We start from the raw sequence: 18,694 nt of genomic DNA, 5'->3' as shown, positions 1-18,694 counted from the left end.
CCTAAATCACCCTGTTAAGAAAGGAGCCGTCCTTCTACCCAATCAGAAAGTAACTCACTAACATATGGAGTCAGGAAGCTGGCCCAGTTCACACTGGAGGGAGTTAATCCAGCTAGAGTAGGATTGAATCTGGGTTGCCTTTAAACTGGAAACATTCAGACCTATTTAGCGCATGCGTTGTGCGCTTTTTTGTCCCGTGTCGCTCATTCTTTCCTTTTTCCGATTCTAAAAGCAGTTTATTCCTTTGTAGCCCCGTCGAAAAATAAACTCGGGGCAAAGCTATCGTAGTTCGACGGTTGTTTACATACGGCATTTGTACGCAACCTGAACACTGTCCCTGTGAACCCGGAAGTGTGCTAGCTGGGATTAGCTTTTTGCGTTCAGACCTGAGCCACAGTTGTGCCAGTCCGGCTAGAACAGGGGTCGGCAACCTGCGGCTCCGGAGCCGCATGAGGCTCCTTCATCCCTCTGTTGTGGCTCCCAGGCAGCAAGCTTATTGGAAAATAATAATAATAATAATAATAATAATAATAATAATAATAATAATAATAATAATAATAATAATAATAATGTGAATAAATAATGGCTGTTTAATTTAAATGTAGTTTATTTTATTCATTTAGTTTTTTCATAGCAATAGTTATTTCTTTGGAGATTGAGATGCTCTTGTGATATTAAAATAAAACTTTTAATATTTTGTCATACATTTAGCAACATATTTCTTCATACAGTCAGATTCGTGGTGAGTACCAACAGTAGTGAGTGATAAGTGCAACTTCCTCGCGTTTATTCAAAGAGAGAGAGAGTTGTGCGCAATTACACACAATGCCGTGTGTGTGTCTGCTGTTGGGGCGAACGTTTCCTGGTTACCACAGTGCTACGATACCGTTACTATGGTAACGGACCTAACAAAGCCAGTGGCTTTCATCGAGCGAGCGTAGGGACCGGCAAAGAGAACCGTCAGTGCTGCTTGAAGCTGGAGGAGGTAACGTCAGTGTCATCCCACAAAGTCCAGCTCATGCTAAAGCCTAACCGTTTGTCACATGGCCCCAGGTGACGTTAGCTTGATGTTAAATCAACTTAGGAAAGTTGGGAGGAAGCTACTGTTTACTTTCAGTTACAGTAGACAGTTTTATTTGTCTGACGACATGTTGTTGCCTTTTCTGCTCCCTCCTCACACACAATGGACATGAGGAGATTCCCAACAAAGACACGGAGAGTTAGAGTTGTTTTCAGCATTAACCCATATTGTAATGAGGCAGGTTAGCTTCTGTTAGCCTGCTAGCATTAGCCTTGCCTAGCCAGTGCACATAGCCACCTGCTAATATTCTTATCAGCAAGAATAAACAACAACAAATAGTCATTAAGTGTTTACTTCTGTATGTAAAATATGCAAGAATGCAGGAAATGGCCTCTAGATGCCCCAACTCACATTTTTAAACTGGACCTCCAGTCTAGACCTGGTGGTGGTGGAGAGCTGGAGGGCAGGAGATAGGAGGCCTGAACTGGCGTGGATTTGGTGGTGCTTGGGGTGGAGGAGGGTTGCCGGGTTCGATCAGAAGACAGCTGGAGAAGAGACGAAAGACTTTTAAATTTTGTGCTAAGCTGTGATTGGTCAGGAGAGGGATGGAAAGCGACAGCTGATTGGTGAGGGAGGTGCTTTCTATTAAGCACCTGACTAAGAGAGCGGAAGAGAAGGGGAGCAGAGGAGTGAGGGATAGAGGGAGAAAGATTAGGAAGCGGATAGGGATAAATGGTGAATGATGGGAAACAGAGTCTTCCTGATTGAACTTACGCTAAGAGCTACATTTCAATGGAAAACTGAACACCGCTGATGACTGTATACAATTCTATACAGCCAATGGGTTAATTATCACATGCATTATAATTTACAGATTTGTAAATTCTGGCTATATCCGGATACGGCCCGAATCACGCTGTAGCCGGATCGATTTCCTCAGTGTGAACGGGGTATTATTAGACGGTGTATCAAACTGCAGTTCCGCTATTGGCCACTTGAGGCTGCCTCCAAAATCCCTGTAGATCTCCATGTTAAAATGTCAGACTTTACAGCGTCGTCATCCATGGTGAGCACCAATCATATTGCTGAGGAAGTTTGATATTTGTGCAGAGGAACAATTGTGTTTTAGAGGAAATGATGCTGCAGCTGTTTTTGTTCACATCAGCGGAGCTGAAATATGACAACTGTAAATACAGAAGAAGGACAACAACAACCCCAAGAGACTGAGGCTGCATGAACTACTTTGAGTCAACGGCATGGTTACACACAGTCCAAGTTTTCATCTGTCATTTTGTCTCCTCGTCTCTCCGCAGAACCCCGACATGCTGACGAGGAAGATAAAGCTGTGTCACATCAACGCCCACATCACATGTCGTCTGTGTGAGGGCTACCTGATCGACGCCACCACCGTCACAGAGTGTTTACACACCTGTAAGTTTCCTGTTTCTCCCTCGGGTTTTGTTTGTTTTGCCGGCTGTGTGTGTCTCTGAGGATTTCCCTCGGCTCTTTGCTGTCGGGGATAAAACCTGGAGGCAGAGATTGATGCCTGTGAGATCCGTGTTTGTGTCGTCTGATGTGTCTGCTGATCTGGTTTCTGCTGCGGTTTGCTTCCTCTTCTTCTTCTTCTTCTCTGTTTTTCATTCTTGGTGTCATTGTTGTGTCATTCTTAATTAAAACTGAAGCTGTAGATGTCATTAAAAAAAAACACACATTAATTCAACATTCCTCACAGAGACACACACACAGACACACACACCCTCAGCTGGAAAAATTATTAAATTAAAAGAAAAAAGATCACAGGGATTAATTTTCTCAGTTTTCAAAGATAGAAGTCGTTATTATATTTGCCAATTGGATAAATAATCACAGTCTGTCTAGAGCTGTTGTGTGTTAGTTTCTTGTTATCTTCAAAGACCAGTTAAATGTCCACATTTCAGATTTTTTTAGCTACAAAGAGCCGAAGAGAAACCAGAAAATGAGGCAGTAACAGAAACAAACACAATATAAAGCTCGGAGGACGCTCACATGTGCAACATTTCTGGTATTGTTGTATTATGAATTTATGGGGGTCATCTCTAAGCTGTAAACTACATCAGTGCTGTTGTGAAATGCACCGTGAGGCAGAGCTTCCTGTTCGCTCCTTCAGCCAGCCATCCATCCATCCAGACACTTCCTGTCTAACCAGCGAGGCCTCGTTCGTCCCTGCGGTCTCAGTTTTTATGAAATCATCTCATGCTGCCCGCACATGAAGCTGCTGCTGTGAGCTGTACGGCCCGTCGTTGTTGTTGTGAAAAGGAAGTAACACAACCGTTGTGTAATCCCTGGAGTGGTCACTGAGCTGACGGTGGGGGCCTCACCGGCCCCACCAAGTGCCCTTTAAGGAGAAACCTCAGCGAAGGCTCGTAGTGTCCTCAGCTTTTATTTGCAGTTTTAATCTCAAATACCTGAAAGATTAAAGCAGAGGACCTGAATATGAGACGTGTGTGAGATAAACCCAGACGCTACAGTACCTCCTCTGACCACCGGAGGGAACCCTTCGACCACAGATGGAAGCTGGGCACTACAAAGTCCAGACTTTGATTCTCTTTGATTGAGAATGGGCTCCACCATTGGAGACAAAGAGATTCGCATCACGTCACCACTGCAGCTGCTCTGACAGGCTGAGCTCTATAAAAATGTCAGTCAGGGATGGATTTTAATGGGGAGACACTGCAGTGAATTACAGTGCAATAAAAACACATGGGAAGGGATCAGTGTGTTCAAACATATACGATATTATCCATCAGCAGTCGGTGTGTGCTGTGATTTCAGCAGCCCACAATGCACCTGTGCATCATCAGCATGATCAGATCATAGAAAGGTTCCTGCTGAATACTGATTTATATCATCATTCATGATGTGGGAGCAAACACTTTGATATGATCCTATGATTATACTATTATTATTATGATATGGTACAAGTTGATGAAGATATTTTCTGACACATTAAGGCCAGTTCTGTTGGTTAAACACGTCAAATATATAATTTTGTGTTGATATTTTAGGATACAGTAAATAAATAGAAGCTGGGCCTGAAAAAGAAATGTACAACGACACACAGCACCTGATGGAATCATTAATAATTCATCTGTAGAATAAGATTCAACACTTACAGCAGAAATTGAGAACTGACTGGACCTTTAAAAATGTTGTACTCATCGCTGCCCTCTGGTGGACAAACCTGCCATTCTATCCTTCCACAGAGAGATAAAGGCAGTAACAACGATGGTTTTTGATGGCGATGATAACAGTATGTGTCATAATTGTTATGATAAAATTGGTCAGAGCTCACCCCCTGTCCCTGCCCACCCCTGAAAACACTAATAATGGGCACGTGAGCATCAGAACTGGACCAAGGAACGAAGGAGGACGGCATTCTGTGCAAACTTCTGTAGAGCAGTTCAAATAGTTTTCCTTGGAAACAGCTGTCTGAAAACACACGTGTGTGTTTTGATTGTTGGCAGGTTTATTTATGCACATGTATGCAACTGAGCAAATATTGACCCAAGTGCTTTAAACATACACCAGAAGCTAAACCAACACTGCAGAGAGCAAGAGATTAAAAAAAAATAAAGAAAGGAGAGTTTTAAATGTAATCCATGAATTAAAATATGCGGTCAGTAGTTCATGTGTTTACATTGAGGAGTAACCCGCCGCCCCTCCTGTGTGTGTCTCCAGTCTGCAGAAGCTGCCTCGTGAAGTATCTGGAGGAAAACAACACGTGCCCCACGTGTAGGATTGTTATTCATCAGAGCCATCCACTGCAGTATATCGGGTGAGTGTGAAACTGCTGCAGAGCCACACACACACACACACACACACACACACACCGAGCCTTCAGCTGCCTTCCAGTAAACCATAAACTACCAGGGACCAAAGAGCCACTGGGCTTTTTCCATTTTCTTTCCTCTGCAGGAAAGAAAAAGCCTCTGAGGGAGGTCTGTGTATGTTTTTAATAGATTAAAGCTCCACTGAAAATGCAGAGTAATAAATAAAATATGGCGCTATGACAAATATGCTTATGTTCACAGTAATCAGACTTTAATTTAATTGATTAATCTGATGGTGCAGATTTTTGTTTTTGCCCGTATTTCTGTGGCGGGAGTGACGACCAGCCGTGCATGACAACACATCGGTGCGTGAAAGATAATACGTTAGACTTCCAGGTTAATCACAGGCTTTATAATGCAGCACCTTTAAATTATATTAAGTTATGCGGGGCCACTTTGAGGGAGCGCTGGGAGCCATGTAAAAGCTACAGCTGCCTGCCTGGACCTGCGTTCCAATGCACACGCTGGCCTTAGGACACATGGAGCCTTGACCTTCACATTCTGTAATATGACAACATACATGTAGTTAATCTGAGCTCACAGTGTTCTGCTGTTATTGTAACTGAGCTGCAGGAAACCTGAAGGATGATGTCACAGTATGGTGTTTATACATCATTGCAATAATATTAATAATAACATATCGTCAACACAGACTTAATGTGGCAGCAATTTAGCCATTATAGCGGCCTGCAGCCTCATTGTTTTCCAGGAAATGCTCCATTTCAAACACATTAGCTCCTTGTGCTGCTGTGGTTTTTCCTCCCTTTGCCTCATTGTTCGCAGTAATTCGGCCTTCATCACAAGCGATGTGAAGGCAAAGCGCCCGGCAGACGACAGACAAACTCCCCATCTGCTCTTCGGGAGGATTGATCAGAGTTGATGCTTGAGATTGAACTGAGAATCTGGCCTCAGATGTCTCCTCAAAGAGAGTTAGCTGAGCGGAGGAATCCCTGCTGCTCACGCTGCCAACTGTGGCTTTACTTTATGTTGTTTAATCCCTTTATTTATACATACAGGAAAACCAGAGTTAGCATAACTCAAAATGTCGGCACACAGCCACGCAGCAGGGAAGGAAATCATCACATTTCTTTCAGCCATTTTACATTTTGTAATTACACACTTATTTTTTGCTATGATCATAACATGTCACCTGCTGGGTTGTTGTTGTGATTAACTGGTTAAAGGTTTGCAGGCTGAATCAGAAAAAAAACCTTGGAGGTTAAACAGGTATCGGTAATTACTGTAATGTGTAATGTCAGCTCTGACCAGCAGGGGTCAGTGTTTGGCTGCTTTTTGGCTCCAGTGTCAGGCAGTTAATTTTGGCCCCTGATATGACGACTCCCCCGTGGACAGTGGAGGACTGTGTGTGTGTGTGTTAGCCGGCTGTCAGGGCCGGGTGTCAAACACACCGTCACAGTGATGGTGCAGACCTGAGGCCCCCGCTGTGCCGCCGTGTCACCAGCACAGGCCATTTAACAGCGCTGACTGACGGAACACATGCCGCACACCGGCCTCTCTGAACGTCTGCTGGATGTTTTCATCCTCCATACGTGTCATGAGAGATTCCAGCTTTTCCTCGGATGAGGTTTTCACAGCGTCCGGACTTGTTCTCGGTGGTGTCATCACATCATGATGCATAAATCTACAGCTTCTGACTAAGTCAACAAAAGAGTTACTATTTCTCTTCCAGACTTCTGCATGTACAGTGTGAATAGGTGCATTTTTTGGGACAAAGTTCACATGTTTAATCATTTTCCTTCATATTTTTCGCAGCCATGACAGAACAATGCAAGACATTGTCTACAAGTTGGTACCGGGACTTCAAGAGGGTACGTGTCAAGTCGTGTCTTTAAGAGACGCCAAATATTTCTACAATATTCTTGTCATAAAAGAGTTTAATGCTGTAACACTCTGGCATTGACCCTGTTTGTATCCTCGTCCTTGTGCAGCGGAGATAAAGAAGCAGCGGGAGTTCTATCAGAAGCTGGGGATGGAGGTACCTGGGGACATTAAAGGAGAGCTCTGCAACATGAAGACTCATCTAGATCAACGCAATGGTACCATCACACAAACACTCAAATCACGTCCTTCCCCGCAGACAGGCTGTGTCTGGGTTTGCATGTTTATATTTTTGAGGAGGTGAATGTGTAACAGGAGTAAAGAGATAAGAGGCGCTGCCGTCACGCTGACAGTCCAAGCTCAACATGGCTCCTCAGAACCCTGGTGGTTCATAGCTGTATCGGGTCCATGGCCATCTGCTCTGGTGTGAGTTCTGGAGAGTTCTGCTTCTTCTCAGATGTAATAACTGGAACTGGATGGTTTAAGGTGTTCAAAGTGCTTCAAGATGCAGCTCATCTCCAAAACTCTGCAGCTCTAATCAAAAAAATCTGCAGCACAAGAAAAAAAATGAATAATTGATCACTGAGCGAGCGTTCCTTTTAACTACAGACACTTGGTTAGTTCGAAGCTACAAAAGTAAAGAGTGCCAAACTTTTGGAAATGGGACTTTCTTTGTGGTCTGCAGCTTTATCACAAATGAAGTCAGCTCATCTGCTTTAGAGGAGACATCACTGGTCAGCTGAGCAGGGCCACAGCAGCGTGGGGATCTCCTGCAGGCTGTGTGTGTGTGTGTGCATGCACACAGTCTTCTTTTGGCCTTTGCAGTCTGAGCATCTCAGTGTACTACATAAGGAATGAAGCCCCCAACCTGTAATGAGTAACATTAGAGGCACGACCACGGCTAACAGCGGAAGCCATTAAGCGGTACAGATGAAGGTAATTTAGCCAATCAGGACGAGCTTTTTTTGTGCTTTTCCAAACCAGCGTGTTTCTGAGGGCTGGTGTAAATGTGTGCCCAGAGGGCTGTCATGCTGGCAGGCCTAATCGCTCGCTTAATCCCCCCCTCTCTGATTTTGGTAATTAAGGCTCAAATGGAAGTGGAAGTGCTCTCCAGCTTCCCGCGCCTTGACGCTCGGAGTCAGATTTAGCAGAGACACAAACACACATACACATTTAAACACAAACACACACAGAAATGGAAACAAAGGAACTCCCAGATCATATTTTACCAACACAAACAGCACAATGCCTCTAACACAGAGCAGAGCTGACCTTTGATTTGTCAGATTAATGTAAAAATGACCTCTGTGCTACAAAATAAGAGCCTCACATTTAGGAACATTAGGCCTGTCATTGAACTCAGAACAGGTTAAAGCAGATTTAGGCAGCAAGTGTTTGCCAGAGCAGCAGGTTGTATACTGTTGACATAGAGAGTGAGTGAAATAAAAAGGAGGACAGAGAAAGACCCCCCACTTGGACCTGACCCAGGAACATTACAGTTCACGGTTGGCGCCTTAATCCATAAGCTCCCAGAACGCTTCAACTGCCTGACAAATTAACAGCTAACCACAGGAAAAAAAGAAGGTATTTGCAAAGTGGGAGCTGAGAGACCTGAGGCAGTGGCACATTTTGCCCATTTTGTACTTTATGCTTGGGTGTTTGCTTAAAAGGTGGCTCTAAATCATTTCCAGGCTGCTCCTTGGCAGCGCACAATCCACCGCTCCTCCAAGATAGCTTAATAGAGTACTTCCAAGTCCCAGCATTTATGTCACAAGCTCAAGCGTGTTGAGTGACACAGCGACAGAATCATCGTCACTTTGGATCACTACAAATCCCTGTAGACCACCGCGCTCCTTACCTAAGGCGCTGTAAGATTGCGACACTTCACTTTTAGGAGAGCTACAAAACTAAAAACTTCCTCCAGACTCCTTCCTCCAAATTACCTTCTTTCCTAAAAGAAGAAAATGGAGGGGCACGGCGCAATGATGAGTCTGCCGAGTGCACTTTTCTGTCTTATGACAAAATAAACTCCCACACACTAACAAACAAAGCACTCCGTCTCATTTCCAATATACAGAAGGCGCACCTGAAAGTGTCTGTGTACGTGCCGCTGGGAGCTGATTGTTTGTGAGAGAGAGAGAGAGCCCATGAATCATAAACTCGACAGGACAGGAGACGATTTTCCACCCATAACAGAGTGAGACAAAAAGTCTCTCAAATCCCCAGACCCAGCCAATCATCCCCTCAAACACAAGCCAGGACCTCGCGGCTGCTGAGAGTCACTGATGCTCGGAGGGGGATGTCTGAAGGTGAGACACCTCAATGAGTGCGAGCTTCTCCTGACGAGCAATCAGCGAGGCCGACTCTGGAGACGCAGCGGTGAGCCCGCTAATGCCCGGTGGAGTCGGTGACAGTTAGCCCCGACAGTAAATGGTCACAGAGGGGTGAATGCAGTCGCACACTGTCCACACAGACACACACAGACACACACACACCAAGTTATTACAGCCAGTGAATCCAGGAAGAGAATCTCTTTGTTTTCATAGAAGAGAGATCTGTGCAGCAACTCGATTTCAACCTTGATAACAAAGTTTCACGTCTAAAAATTCAATCCTACGCACAACAACACAGGCAGCATGAAAATCCATAAAGAAATAAATAAGCACAGCTGTTGATTCACAGCGGGGGTCAAAGGTTGTTAGACGCCTCGCCAACCCTTCTTTATCGTCTTCCTTCTCAGCAGTGTAATCTTGCCACTACGTGGAAACTCAGATATTTTAGATTTGTTTGTTCGGCTCTTTGCATCAATGTTGAAAAGAAGCTTAAGCAATACCTGCTTCCATTTTCCTCCCAGAGAAGCCACGAGCAGATATTAAAGTCTCCATGAGCACTAATCAGTTTGGAGGTGGAGGAAGTGTCCGTGCGTTGGAGACGTGCTCAGACGGCGGATAAGTCACATAAAGGATGCTCCGACACCCTCAGACGTGTAATTGCCTTTTAAACGGACCTCTGCAGGAGGCGTCTTTAACGCTCCGCCAGGCACAGGCTGTTAAAATACAGCAAAGGAGCAAGAAAACATACCTGTTTCCCCAAAAAGCCTGATTCCAACAGTCATCCTCATTAAGTTAAGAGCTCGGAGTATGAGAGGTGTTTGTGGTTTACTGTGTGTGTGTGTAGATTGTAACTGTCGGCTCATTCCTGAACAGGCGATGCCAAATCAGAGGACACGGCCAATAAGGAGGCAGGAGAGGAGAAGCCAGAGGAGGACAATGACTATCACCGCAGCGATGAGCAGGTAGGCCTTTGGTGTTTCCTTTGTCTCCGAGCGCTGACGGTGACAAATCTCCGAGCTTCCTCTGCCTCTGCAGTGCAGATTTAAAGTTTATTTCCACCTTTCTGCTCTCATGTGTTTTATCCCTTTAATCCTCATATTCAGCTGTTTTTAACTCTGATTACTTTTTGCTTGAGAAGTAGTTCTTTGTAAAACCCAGGATGTGCATCGGCAACATCATCCGTGTTGTTATTGTCAGCTCAGAGTCAAACATCTGAGGTTTTTTTAACGCAATTAAAATTTTGAGGAAAACGTACGCAGCGGTGAAAATGAGTTAGTCTTTCAGCAGATGGGGTAAGATAATTACAGGTTAGAATGGAAGGGAAGCACAGAGGAATAAAAATACTGTTTGTGATAATTATCGGTACAAAAGCCTGAACATCAATTATTGCCTTTATAGAAGTGGCCCCCTCGTGGTTTACCAGGCGGTTTCACAATTACTGGGTTTCCTTTGATTTGTATAGATCCACTTAGTGACAGACACCACAGCGCCACACCACTGCTATCCACCCAGAATGGAAAAGGGGCTTGTCCTCCGTGCCATTCTGCAAATGTTGCTGTTGTTGTTTTTTGTTGCCGGACAGAAACCACAAAGCAGCTGATATCATGCAGGCTTGAAACAAAAGACATGTATGTGTCTTTTTAGAAAATACATATAAAATACTTCATCTCCAAGGAACCAATTTCTCCCCGGCATTGGAGAAAAAACCAAGCTGTTGCCCTTTGGATGCTCAGAATGTGCAGGGAATATCTGATTGGACTGGCTGTGTGAGCTGAATGCAGTGATGTCAAATGTCAGGCAGAGGGAGAGGAGGCAGGAATACAAGATGAGATACAAAAAAAAAAAGTGGAAGAATAAATAGCAGCTGATTATAACAAGTCAGCGCGAGGCGATCAGAAAACTGTGATTCTCAGGGTTTTATGTTGGGGAGAAGCTGATTGAAAAGGTGAGGCTGGAAGAAGATGAGACGGGGAACAAAAGACGCCGGAGAGGCTGCGGCAGAGAGAACGACGACGGCAGAAATCAAACTCAAGATTAAATAAGACATCTGGTGGTGGCAGAAATCGGAACACACTGCGCCAACTGGTCCAATAAATGCATGGGCACACCTACAGTACAACCTCAGCGGGGTGACTCTGCGGTCACCTTTACAGTCAGCTGGATGAGAATAAATAAGGACGGCTGCAGTGATAACATCATGGACGTCAAATCCTGCCATTAACCTCTAATTCTATACAAAACAGTGGTAATATTAGTCTACAGGGCTTCAGCACGTGCACAGTAGCTAATGCACGCTTCCCTCTTCACTCATCCCGGCACATGTGAGTGTGCATTTTGACCTTTCACAGGTTGTAGCTACACATCTCCCCCTGAATCACGATCACGTGATCACACTTGTATTGTTTTGAGGGCTGCAGACAAGATCAAGCAGAAAACTCCAGAGCTGAAGTCTTAAAAATTGACCTTCCAGGCCTCTAGGAGGCTGTGGCTCCAAAACAAGCCCCATAGACCTCCATATTAAAGTGGACTTTACCGCCTCAGCTCCACCTGTGGTCTACGTCTTTGCCTGTAATCGGAGTTTAGGCAGACTGTGATGGTCGGAGCCTTAGACAGCGAATGTTACAGAAGCCTGTCAGTAGTTATACGGTCTATGGACAAGATTAAAGTAGACGTGGTGAATGTTGGAGGGATGCTGGCTAGATAACAAGCTACGTAGCGTGCTCTTCACTCTCCTCATGGTGCAATGCCTACATATTTGGGAGTGATTTTGTTGCGTCACTTCTTTGCAACGTTTAGTTTTTGCTCGCCAACACCGTGCCAGCTGTCAGAGATGTTTACTTTCATTAGCAACACCAGAACAATGTTTATTTCAGCTCCATAGCCCGAAAAAGACACAACGACGTTTTTTACATTGTTGCACTCACCCAGGCCTGAGCAGCGTCAACATGAATTTAAATGTAACTTAACATTAATTTCTGGTGTGTTATTATGTTGTGTTATGTATGTACAAATTAGCTGGATTCATTGAATGACTCCAGATGAGGCATGAAGTCTGAGGATGAGGTCACCTTCAGGCTCTCATGAAACTTTGATCAGATCTGCATGTGGTGAGAACAGATTGTGTAAATTTAATAAACTGCAGCTATTTCGGGCCTAAGGAGTCCACTTTGGAGAAAGTGGAGAACGCAGCTTTGCTCTGAATTATTAATTGAACCGAGGTCCAAACTCAACACAGAAGACAGTTCATCAGAGCTCAGCGGGCGTTCAGGCTTCAGTTCTGAACCCGTGTGAAGTGCTCGCTGCGTGGCGCCAAAAGGAATGCGTGGCGTTTTCCTGATAAGTGTCACCATCGTGCTCGTGTGATTAGCTGTAGCTTCTCTTTAAAGTGCTTTAAAGTAATGAAACCGCCGAGTCTTTTATTCCACGTTATGAGCTTCCCTCATCGCCGGCGCCACTGGACAGCTGATGCATTACGCTGTTGGTCTGAGCTCATTGAAGCGCCGCCAGTGATTATGTTTGAGAAGTTTAAACAAAAACAGCAGGGTGATGTTGGCTCTTCCCGTCTCACAGGAGAAAACTAGAGACAATAGGACCCCCTCAAATGAAGAAGCTTCTGTCCTCCTTTGTCTTCTGATATGCGGGGGCAGAGGCTCTGTGGCAGTAATGCATTCTGACTCTGGCAACCAGCAACTGCCAAAAACCACCTTCCGTGTCACCTCAGGGGGAAAAACAAGGGCACGGGCCAATGGCAGTGACAGTCGCTCACACAGAGCAAAAGATAAACAGCAGTGGTTGAGCTGGAAGCGGAGGGCGAAGTGTCAGGCTGAATTTTGATTTTATAGACCGAGGAAACAAAGTTTAGATCAGCACTGTATTCAGACTAATGTGCATCGACAGAATTCCTCAGAATAAGATCGAAAACCTGAAGCGTGGGTTTATTTGTTCACATTAACTCGCAGGTTACTGATCACGGTGTGTTTTGTGTGTCCTCCCACAGGTCAGCATTTGTCTGGAGTGCAACAGCAGCAAGCTTCGGGGTCTGAAGCGCAAGTGGATCCGCTGTTCTGCACAAGCCACCGTCCTCCACCTCAAGAAGTTCATCGCCAAAAAGCTCAACCTGACATCGTTTAATGAGGTACAGCAGCAGAGAGCGGGGGGGGAGAGAGGGGAGGAGGCAGGGGGGAGGCAGGGAGGAGCAGGGAGGGGGGATGAGGGAGGAGAGCAGGGGAGGAGGCGGGGAGGAGGCAGGGGGGAGAGCGGGGAGGAGAGGAGGGAGGAGTACAGGGAGGGGGGAAGAGGCGGGGAGGGGGGAGAGGATGGAGGAGAGCAAGGGGGAGAGCGGGGAGGAGGCAGGGGGGAGAGGAGGCGGGGAGGAGGGAGGAGAGCAGGGGAGGAGAGCAAGGCTACACCTGTGACAGGATGGAGCCTCTGCTATGGAGGCATTCTCCTTCAATATGCCACTTTTAACCTTTAACCTCGTCATCATCATCATCATCATCATCATTCCCTCCCTTTAAGATGCGTTAAATAAGCTGTTTGCACAAGAGTCTGCAAAAAAATACAAAAATAATAAGAAAGTATTGAGCCTTAAAAAAAAAAAAAAAAAAAAAAAAAAGGCCAGGAACCGCCTGGGGTTGTGAGGGTTAATTGCTGAAAAGCAGAAAGTATGTGGGTTCTTGCTTTCATCGCTTTAATTCCCCTGCTTATAAAAACTGCGTGTCGTTTCTCCAAAGTGGATTTGTAACAATTTGGAACAAATCTCTTAATACTTGGCGTTAGTTTGAACTTGCTGGAGCTCCAGCTGGGCGCCGCGCATCCCAAAGTTAGCGAGAAGTTACATAAAAGGTCGCTCTGCTCTACCTCTCTGCTCTGACTCACAGGGAGGTTTGTGTTTGTTATATTTAGCAGGAAACGAGTCCTTATGATATCTAATTTTTCTATTTATTGTCTCTCCCGCCCCGTCGGAATCAGCAGGGGAGTGGGGGGGTAGCGAGTGGGCGATAATTTGACAGATGGATTTTTAGATTGCTGTGAAGAATCATCACAATAGGCTGCTTGTCGTCTATTTTTCTTCTGGTTTTTTTTTTACTGGCTGTCACAGAGATGAGTGGGACGGCTCCATCATATCGTCGGCCTCCGTTAACACGGCGCTCTGGCGAGGCGGACTCTCCCTCCCTGCCAGCCGTTGTGTTTTTTTTCTATCTGTTGACTATCTAAAGATGCCATTTGAAACGACGTGGTTCTGTCAAAGAACGGCGCTCGGCGAGTGTTTGTACATCCACTGCTGCGGTCATGTCTGCCATGTGAATAATTCACTGAATATAGCAGAAAAAAACTTTCATAATGAATCATAACATGAAAAAAAAAGCATCAAGTGTCGAGAGATGCACATAAAAATGATGCTAAGAGCAGCGGTTTGCAGCCTGTCAGGCCTGTTTCCAGCTGTGTTTTTATTTAGCTTAAGAGGTAGAAGGTAATCCGGGGGAAGCACTAAGGATAATTATGACAAAGTATATATAACTTGTGTTGTAGAAAGTTGATTCTTCCAGTTAATCTGCTTGTCTTCACCTTTTAATGCCTCAGATTCACGTGTTCGGTCATAGACACCATTTATAGCCTGGAACACTGACTTCCTGATCCCAGCTCCTCAGAGCGTCCTTTCTGTGTGAGCCAGCAGGTGGCACTGTGGCAGTGTCCCCCCCTCCTGTATTGATTGGCAGACGCAGATGTGAGGCGCCGCTCAGCAGAATATCAATGTTGACTTCACAGAGGGAGCTGCAGATCTGGGTTTAGTATCGAACTTGTGTGCGCTCAGCTCCGGAGCCAGAGGCCGCTGCGTGTCAGAGAAGCTTCCTGTCTCAGAGAAAGTGATGGTAGAACAGGGACGAAGCAGAGCAGAGGCCCAGAGAGGGAAGTTAAGCACCTCTTCCTACTCATCAGTAACTCTTCTCCTCTGTTGTCTTTCCACAGCTCGACATTTTATGCAACGAGGAAATCTTGGGGAAGGACCACACTTTGAAATTTGTTGTCGTGACAAGATGGAGATTTAAGGTAACCGCTGAGACCATGTGCTGATCATCTGTCAGTGAATTGTCTGCAGCAGGAGTCCTAATATGATGAGGTGGTTCCACACAGACACGACGTCAGAGGGCGTTGAATTCAGCCAGCGTGTGTGATGCAGAATAAATCTTAACTTGAATGAAATAGTATGAAAATTAGTCAACACACACATGGCGGATGTTAGTGACCCACAATGACTCCACAATGTTAAATTGTCACTTGTGTGAGCTTCTTGTGCATCTTAAGGGCCAAAAAATGCATGCTAACGTTAGCATTTGGCAGAACACAACATTGTTTCCGTGCAGCTTTGCACCACTCTACCAGCCGTACCTGGCTGGTCTCAATAATGTGAGCGTTTCCTGAGGTTGTGTTTTGTGTTTTGTTCCTTCCAGAAATCCCCCCTCCTGCTTCATTACAGACCCAAGATGGATCTGCTGTAGCTACAACGGACACAACGGTTGTTGTTTTGTTTTGTTTTTTTTGTTGTTGGCCCAGTGGCCGCGGACTGTGCCGAAACCTTTTGATTTATGCAAAGACGATCAACCAACACCAAGCAAACACCCGGCGCTAAAACAAGAAGTCAACATATGCCAGCAACATCGGGATGAAAAGGGTCGGCGGGGGCGCCAGGAAACGGGGGGTGGGTGGTGGGGACAGATATCCTTTTACAAACTGGCAGCCTCCAGCACAGATACTGCAACACTGGTGTGAGTTTTTAGGAACTAAAACAACCATTTTTTGTTTTTTTTTGTCCGCTACATCCTACATATGTGAACAAAAAGAAAAGAAACAAATGGAGAGAAAGCATATATTTATACTTTTGTACAGAAGAGACACATGGAACCAAGACACTACTGGTGCTCTGTTTACACGCTAACAAGATGTCGGGAATCATGTGGCCGTCTTTTTTTGGAGCTTCACTGCAGACTTCATCCTCCTGCGACAAAAGGGTGTTTTTTTGCTTTTTCACGACACACTCGACGGGCGCCGGGAGCACAGGCGGAGGAAGAACAGGCATCGATTTCAAGCTGTTAAGTAAAATCGTCTCTTTTTGTTTCATTTCGTTGGCTTTGTCTAATTTGCTATTGGATTCTCGATGATTGTCAATTGTGAATAGGCTAAATTTTTTTGTGTAGTAATTTATGTTCTATATGCTGATATTGTACATAAAATGTCATTACAGAGAGAGATTGAAGAGAGACTTTAGACTGTTAAAAAAGAGAGGGAGAGAGAGAGAGTGGATCCCAGAAGTGCTATCTATATGTTGGGCGATTAAATTAGGATTTTTTTTTAAAAGACAGACTCACTATCAGTATCAAAAATATATGAAAAGCATCTTTATGTTGTCTGAGAAAGACACAAAACAGCTATATCAAATCCTCTTCCATTGTATGTGTGTGTATGTGGGGTCTGAATATGATCGACTTTAGGGCAGATACAAGGAGGAAGCTTCACAGTTGTCCCCATCCCAGTCTCATGCTCCTCATCTCACCTGCCTTTTGTTATTTTGTTGCTTTTTTTTTTGCCTGCAAAACATAAAAATGCAAAGAGAATAGTGGTTCACACCGTGCAGCCCTTAAAATCCGTCCTCATGTTTCTACAGCAGTCTTTTTTAAAAAGTGCTGATACACAGCGCATGTGGTGGGTGGTGGTGGTGGTGGGTGGTGTTGTTGGGTTTTTTGTTAATTTATAACTTCAGTAACGACAACAACACTTGTCCCATGTCACACGGTGAAGCTGAAGCCGAAGGCAGCGCTTTATCATCAGTTTTCAATGTGCGTCCAATAGACTGTGATGGGATTGGTTACCATAGCGACCTCTTTTTTTTTTCTTAAACCGAACTAAAAGTAGAAAATGGTCAACAAACAGTGTGATTAAGTGAACCAGGAGAGTTTATTATAAGACGTCGTCTGTGTTTTTTTTAAGGCCTCTAAAATGACCCGGTGTGGACCTATCTGGCGCCCTCCTGTGGTGGCATCCATACAGTGCATGTCACAAGTCTTACTTGGAGGCTGGACTCGTCAGCATACAGTCAAGACATGGGACAATTGTTCCTGATAAAATGTGTTTGATGGGTTAGTTTAAGCATCATGGGGACACAAAAGACCGCTCACAGCCGGGGAGACGTTGAAAACTGACGTTAAAAGTTGCGCCGGCAGGTGTGAGAGCGTGCTCCGGCTCCTCATCGCGGTGTGATTAACCTGTGTGCAGGTCACCGATGTTACATTTCTGGGGTTTTGTTTCTTCTCACTGCCAGCTGCAGATGCAAGCGTGCACAGGATCAAATTAAGACAGACGAGTTGTTTTTGTCAGAAAATCAGCAGAGAACCTGGGATTTCATTTTTTTTTTTTTGCAGTGTGCAGTACTCACCAATTTTTTGAAAACCTAATTCACAAATTCAGGAGATTTTTTGAGCATTTTGATAATGAAATTCAGAATAAAAATGGCCGCTGTTTGGCCATTTGGTGCTTATAAATGTGTGTTTCTACGACCATGAGGAGGATTGTTCCACATGGTGTTCTTAACCGACTAAATGTCTTAACTCTCGTTGTTTAAATTCCTGAAACAAGCTGTCTTTACTACGACTGGATCCCTGAACGCCATGCCAGACCTCAAGTAGTATTACCTCACTGACTCTTCTCATTAGTAATTTTTCCTTTTTTTTTTTTGCATTGTTTCAGCCCACAGATTTTTCTTTTTGTTGTTGTTGTCTGTATGTTTGCGTGTAGGGTTCCTCTCTGCGTCCTGGTTAAATTAGTCACAAAGAAATGTACAGGAGCTCTGCCACACAAGGACCTACAGTATGATGTGTGTAATAAATGCATTACAGGCTACAGGTCTGTACAAAACCAGCTCAACCAAAACTCCTCCTGCATGTTTCACTTCACTCCTTAAGGAGAATAATTCATCCGTCACTTGGAACACGTCCATTGTTTTTGGCTTTCGGTTCACAGTATTCATAGAAATATGTTCTAGGAAAGGAAACGTTATATGATCAGATTCTTAACTACATCTAACCTATACCGTCATGTGTTTATTTTTTTCTCCCAATTTTGTATTTTTATTTATTTTTTAGGATGCTGACACACCCTCAGAACCTCTGCAACAACAAAAAATCACCAAAAAAGAAAATATTCTCACTAAAATATTCTGTAAAAAAACAAATATTCTGTATTCTTCTGCACAGCTAAGAAGGTTTAATTGACTCACATGTAAACTATGAGTCACAAGAGACAAAAATTCATGTTTTGGCTGATCTGCCGTCTTAAAAACTGGGCTGGAAGCTTTAAAAATGCAAAAACTCGCATTTTATTACGTTAATTCTTAAAAAATAATGATTTCTGCCTTTTGTGCTGCACAAAAACAAGTCAGAGTTCTCCTTTGTTGAAGTCCTGATTGTGTCGTTTCCACAGAAGTGCAGGAAAGAAAAAACAATGACACACAAAGCAGCCCATGCAGACGCACAATGAGACAGGAGTGGAGAACCGAACACACTGCTCGGGGTTTCAGAGGGTGAAGTCTGTTCTTAAAACCAAAAACAATGGAAGAGGCCTGTGTTAATGTCACTGCT

The 18,694-nt window shown here is 44.5% G+C and overlaps 1 protein-coding gene across 1 annotated transcript in view; it reads left to right on the top strand.

Moving 5' to 3' along the window:
- pcgf3 (polycomb group ring finger 3) overlaps positions 1-17,975 on the top strand; it is a 38,307-nt gene extending 20,332 nt beyond the window's left edge. Inside the window, exons 3-10 of the mRNA XM_028417052.1 lie at positions 2,335-2,452; positions 4,739-4,835; positions 6,664-6,719; positions 6,840-6,947; positions 9,936-10,024; positions 13,060-13,197; positions 15,033-15,113; positions 15,515-17,975. Coding sequence (XP_028272853.1) covers positions 2,335-2,452; positions 4,739-4,835; positions 6,664-6,719; positions 6,840-6,947; positions 9,936-10,024; positions 13,060-13,197; positions 15,033-15,113; positions 15,515-15,562 — 735 coding nt within the window. The 3' untranslated portion in view covers positions 15,563-17,975. The remainder of the gene's footprint in view (positions 1-2,334; positions 2,453-4,738; positions 4,836-6,663; positions 6,720-6,839; positions 6,948-9,935; positions 10,025-13,059; positions 13,198-15,032; positions 15,114-15,514) is intronic.
- Positions 17,976-18,694: the final 719 nt, after the last annotated feature.

The sequence above is a fragment of the Parambassis ranga genome, chromosome 10, assembly GCF_900634625.1.
Source record: "Parambassis ranga chromosome 10, fParRan2.1, whole genome shotgun sequence".
Classification (NCBI taxonomy): Eukaryota; Metazoa; Chordata; class Actinopteri; family Ambassidae; genus Parambassis; species Parambassis ranga.
Note: the sequence above shows the minus strand (reverse complement) of the source record. Positions and strands in the feature narration are given on the sequence as shown.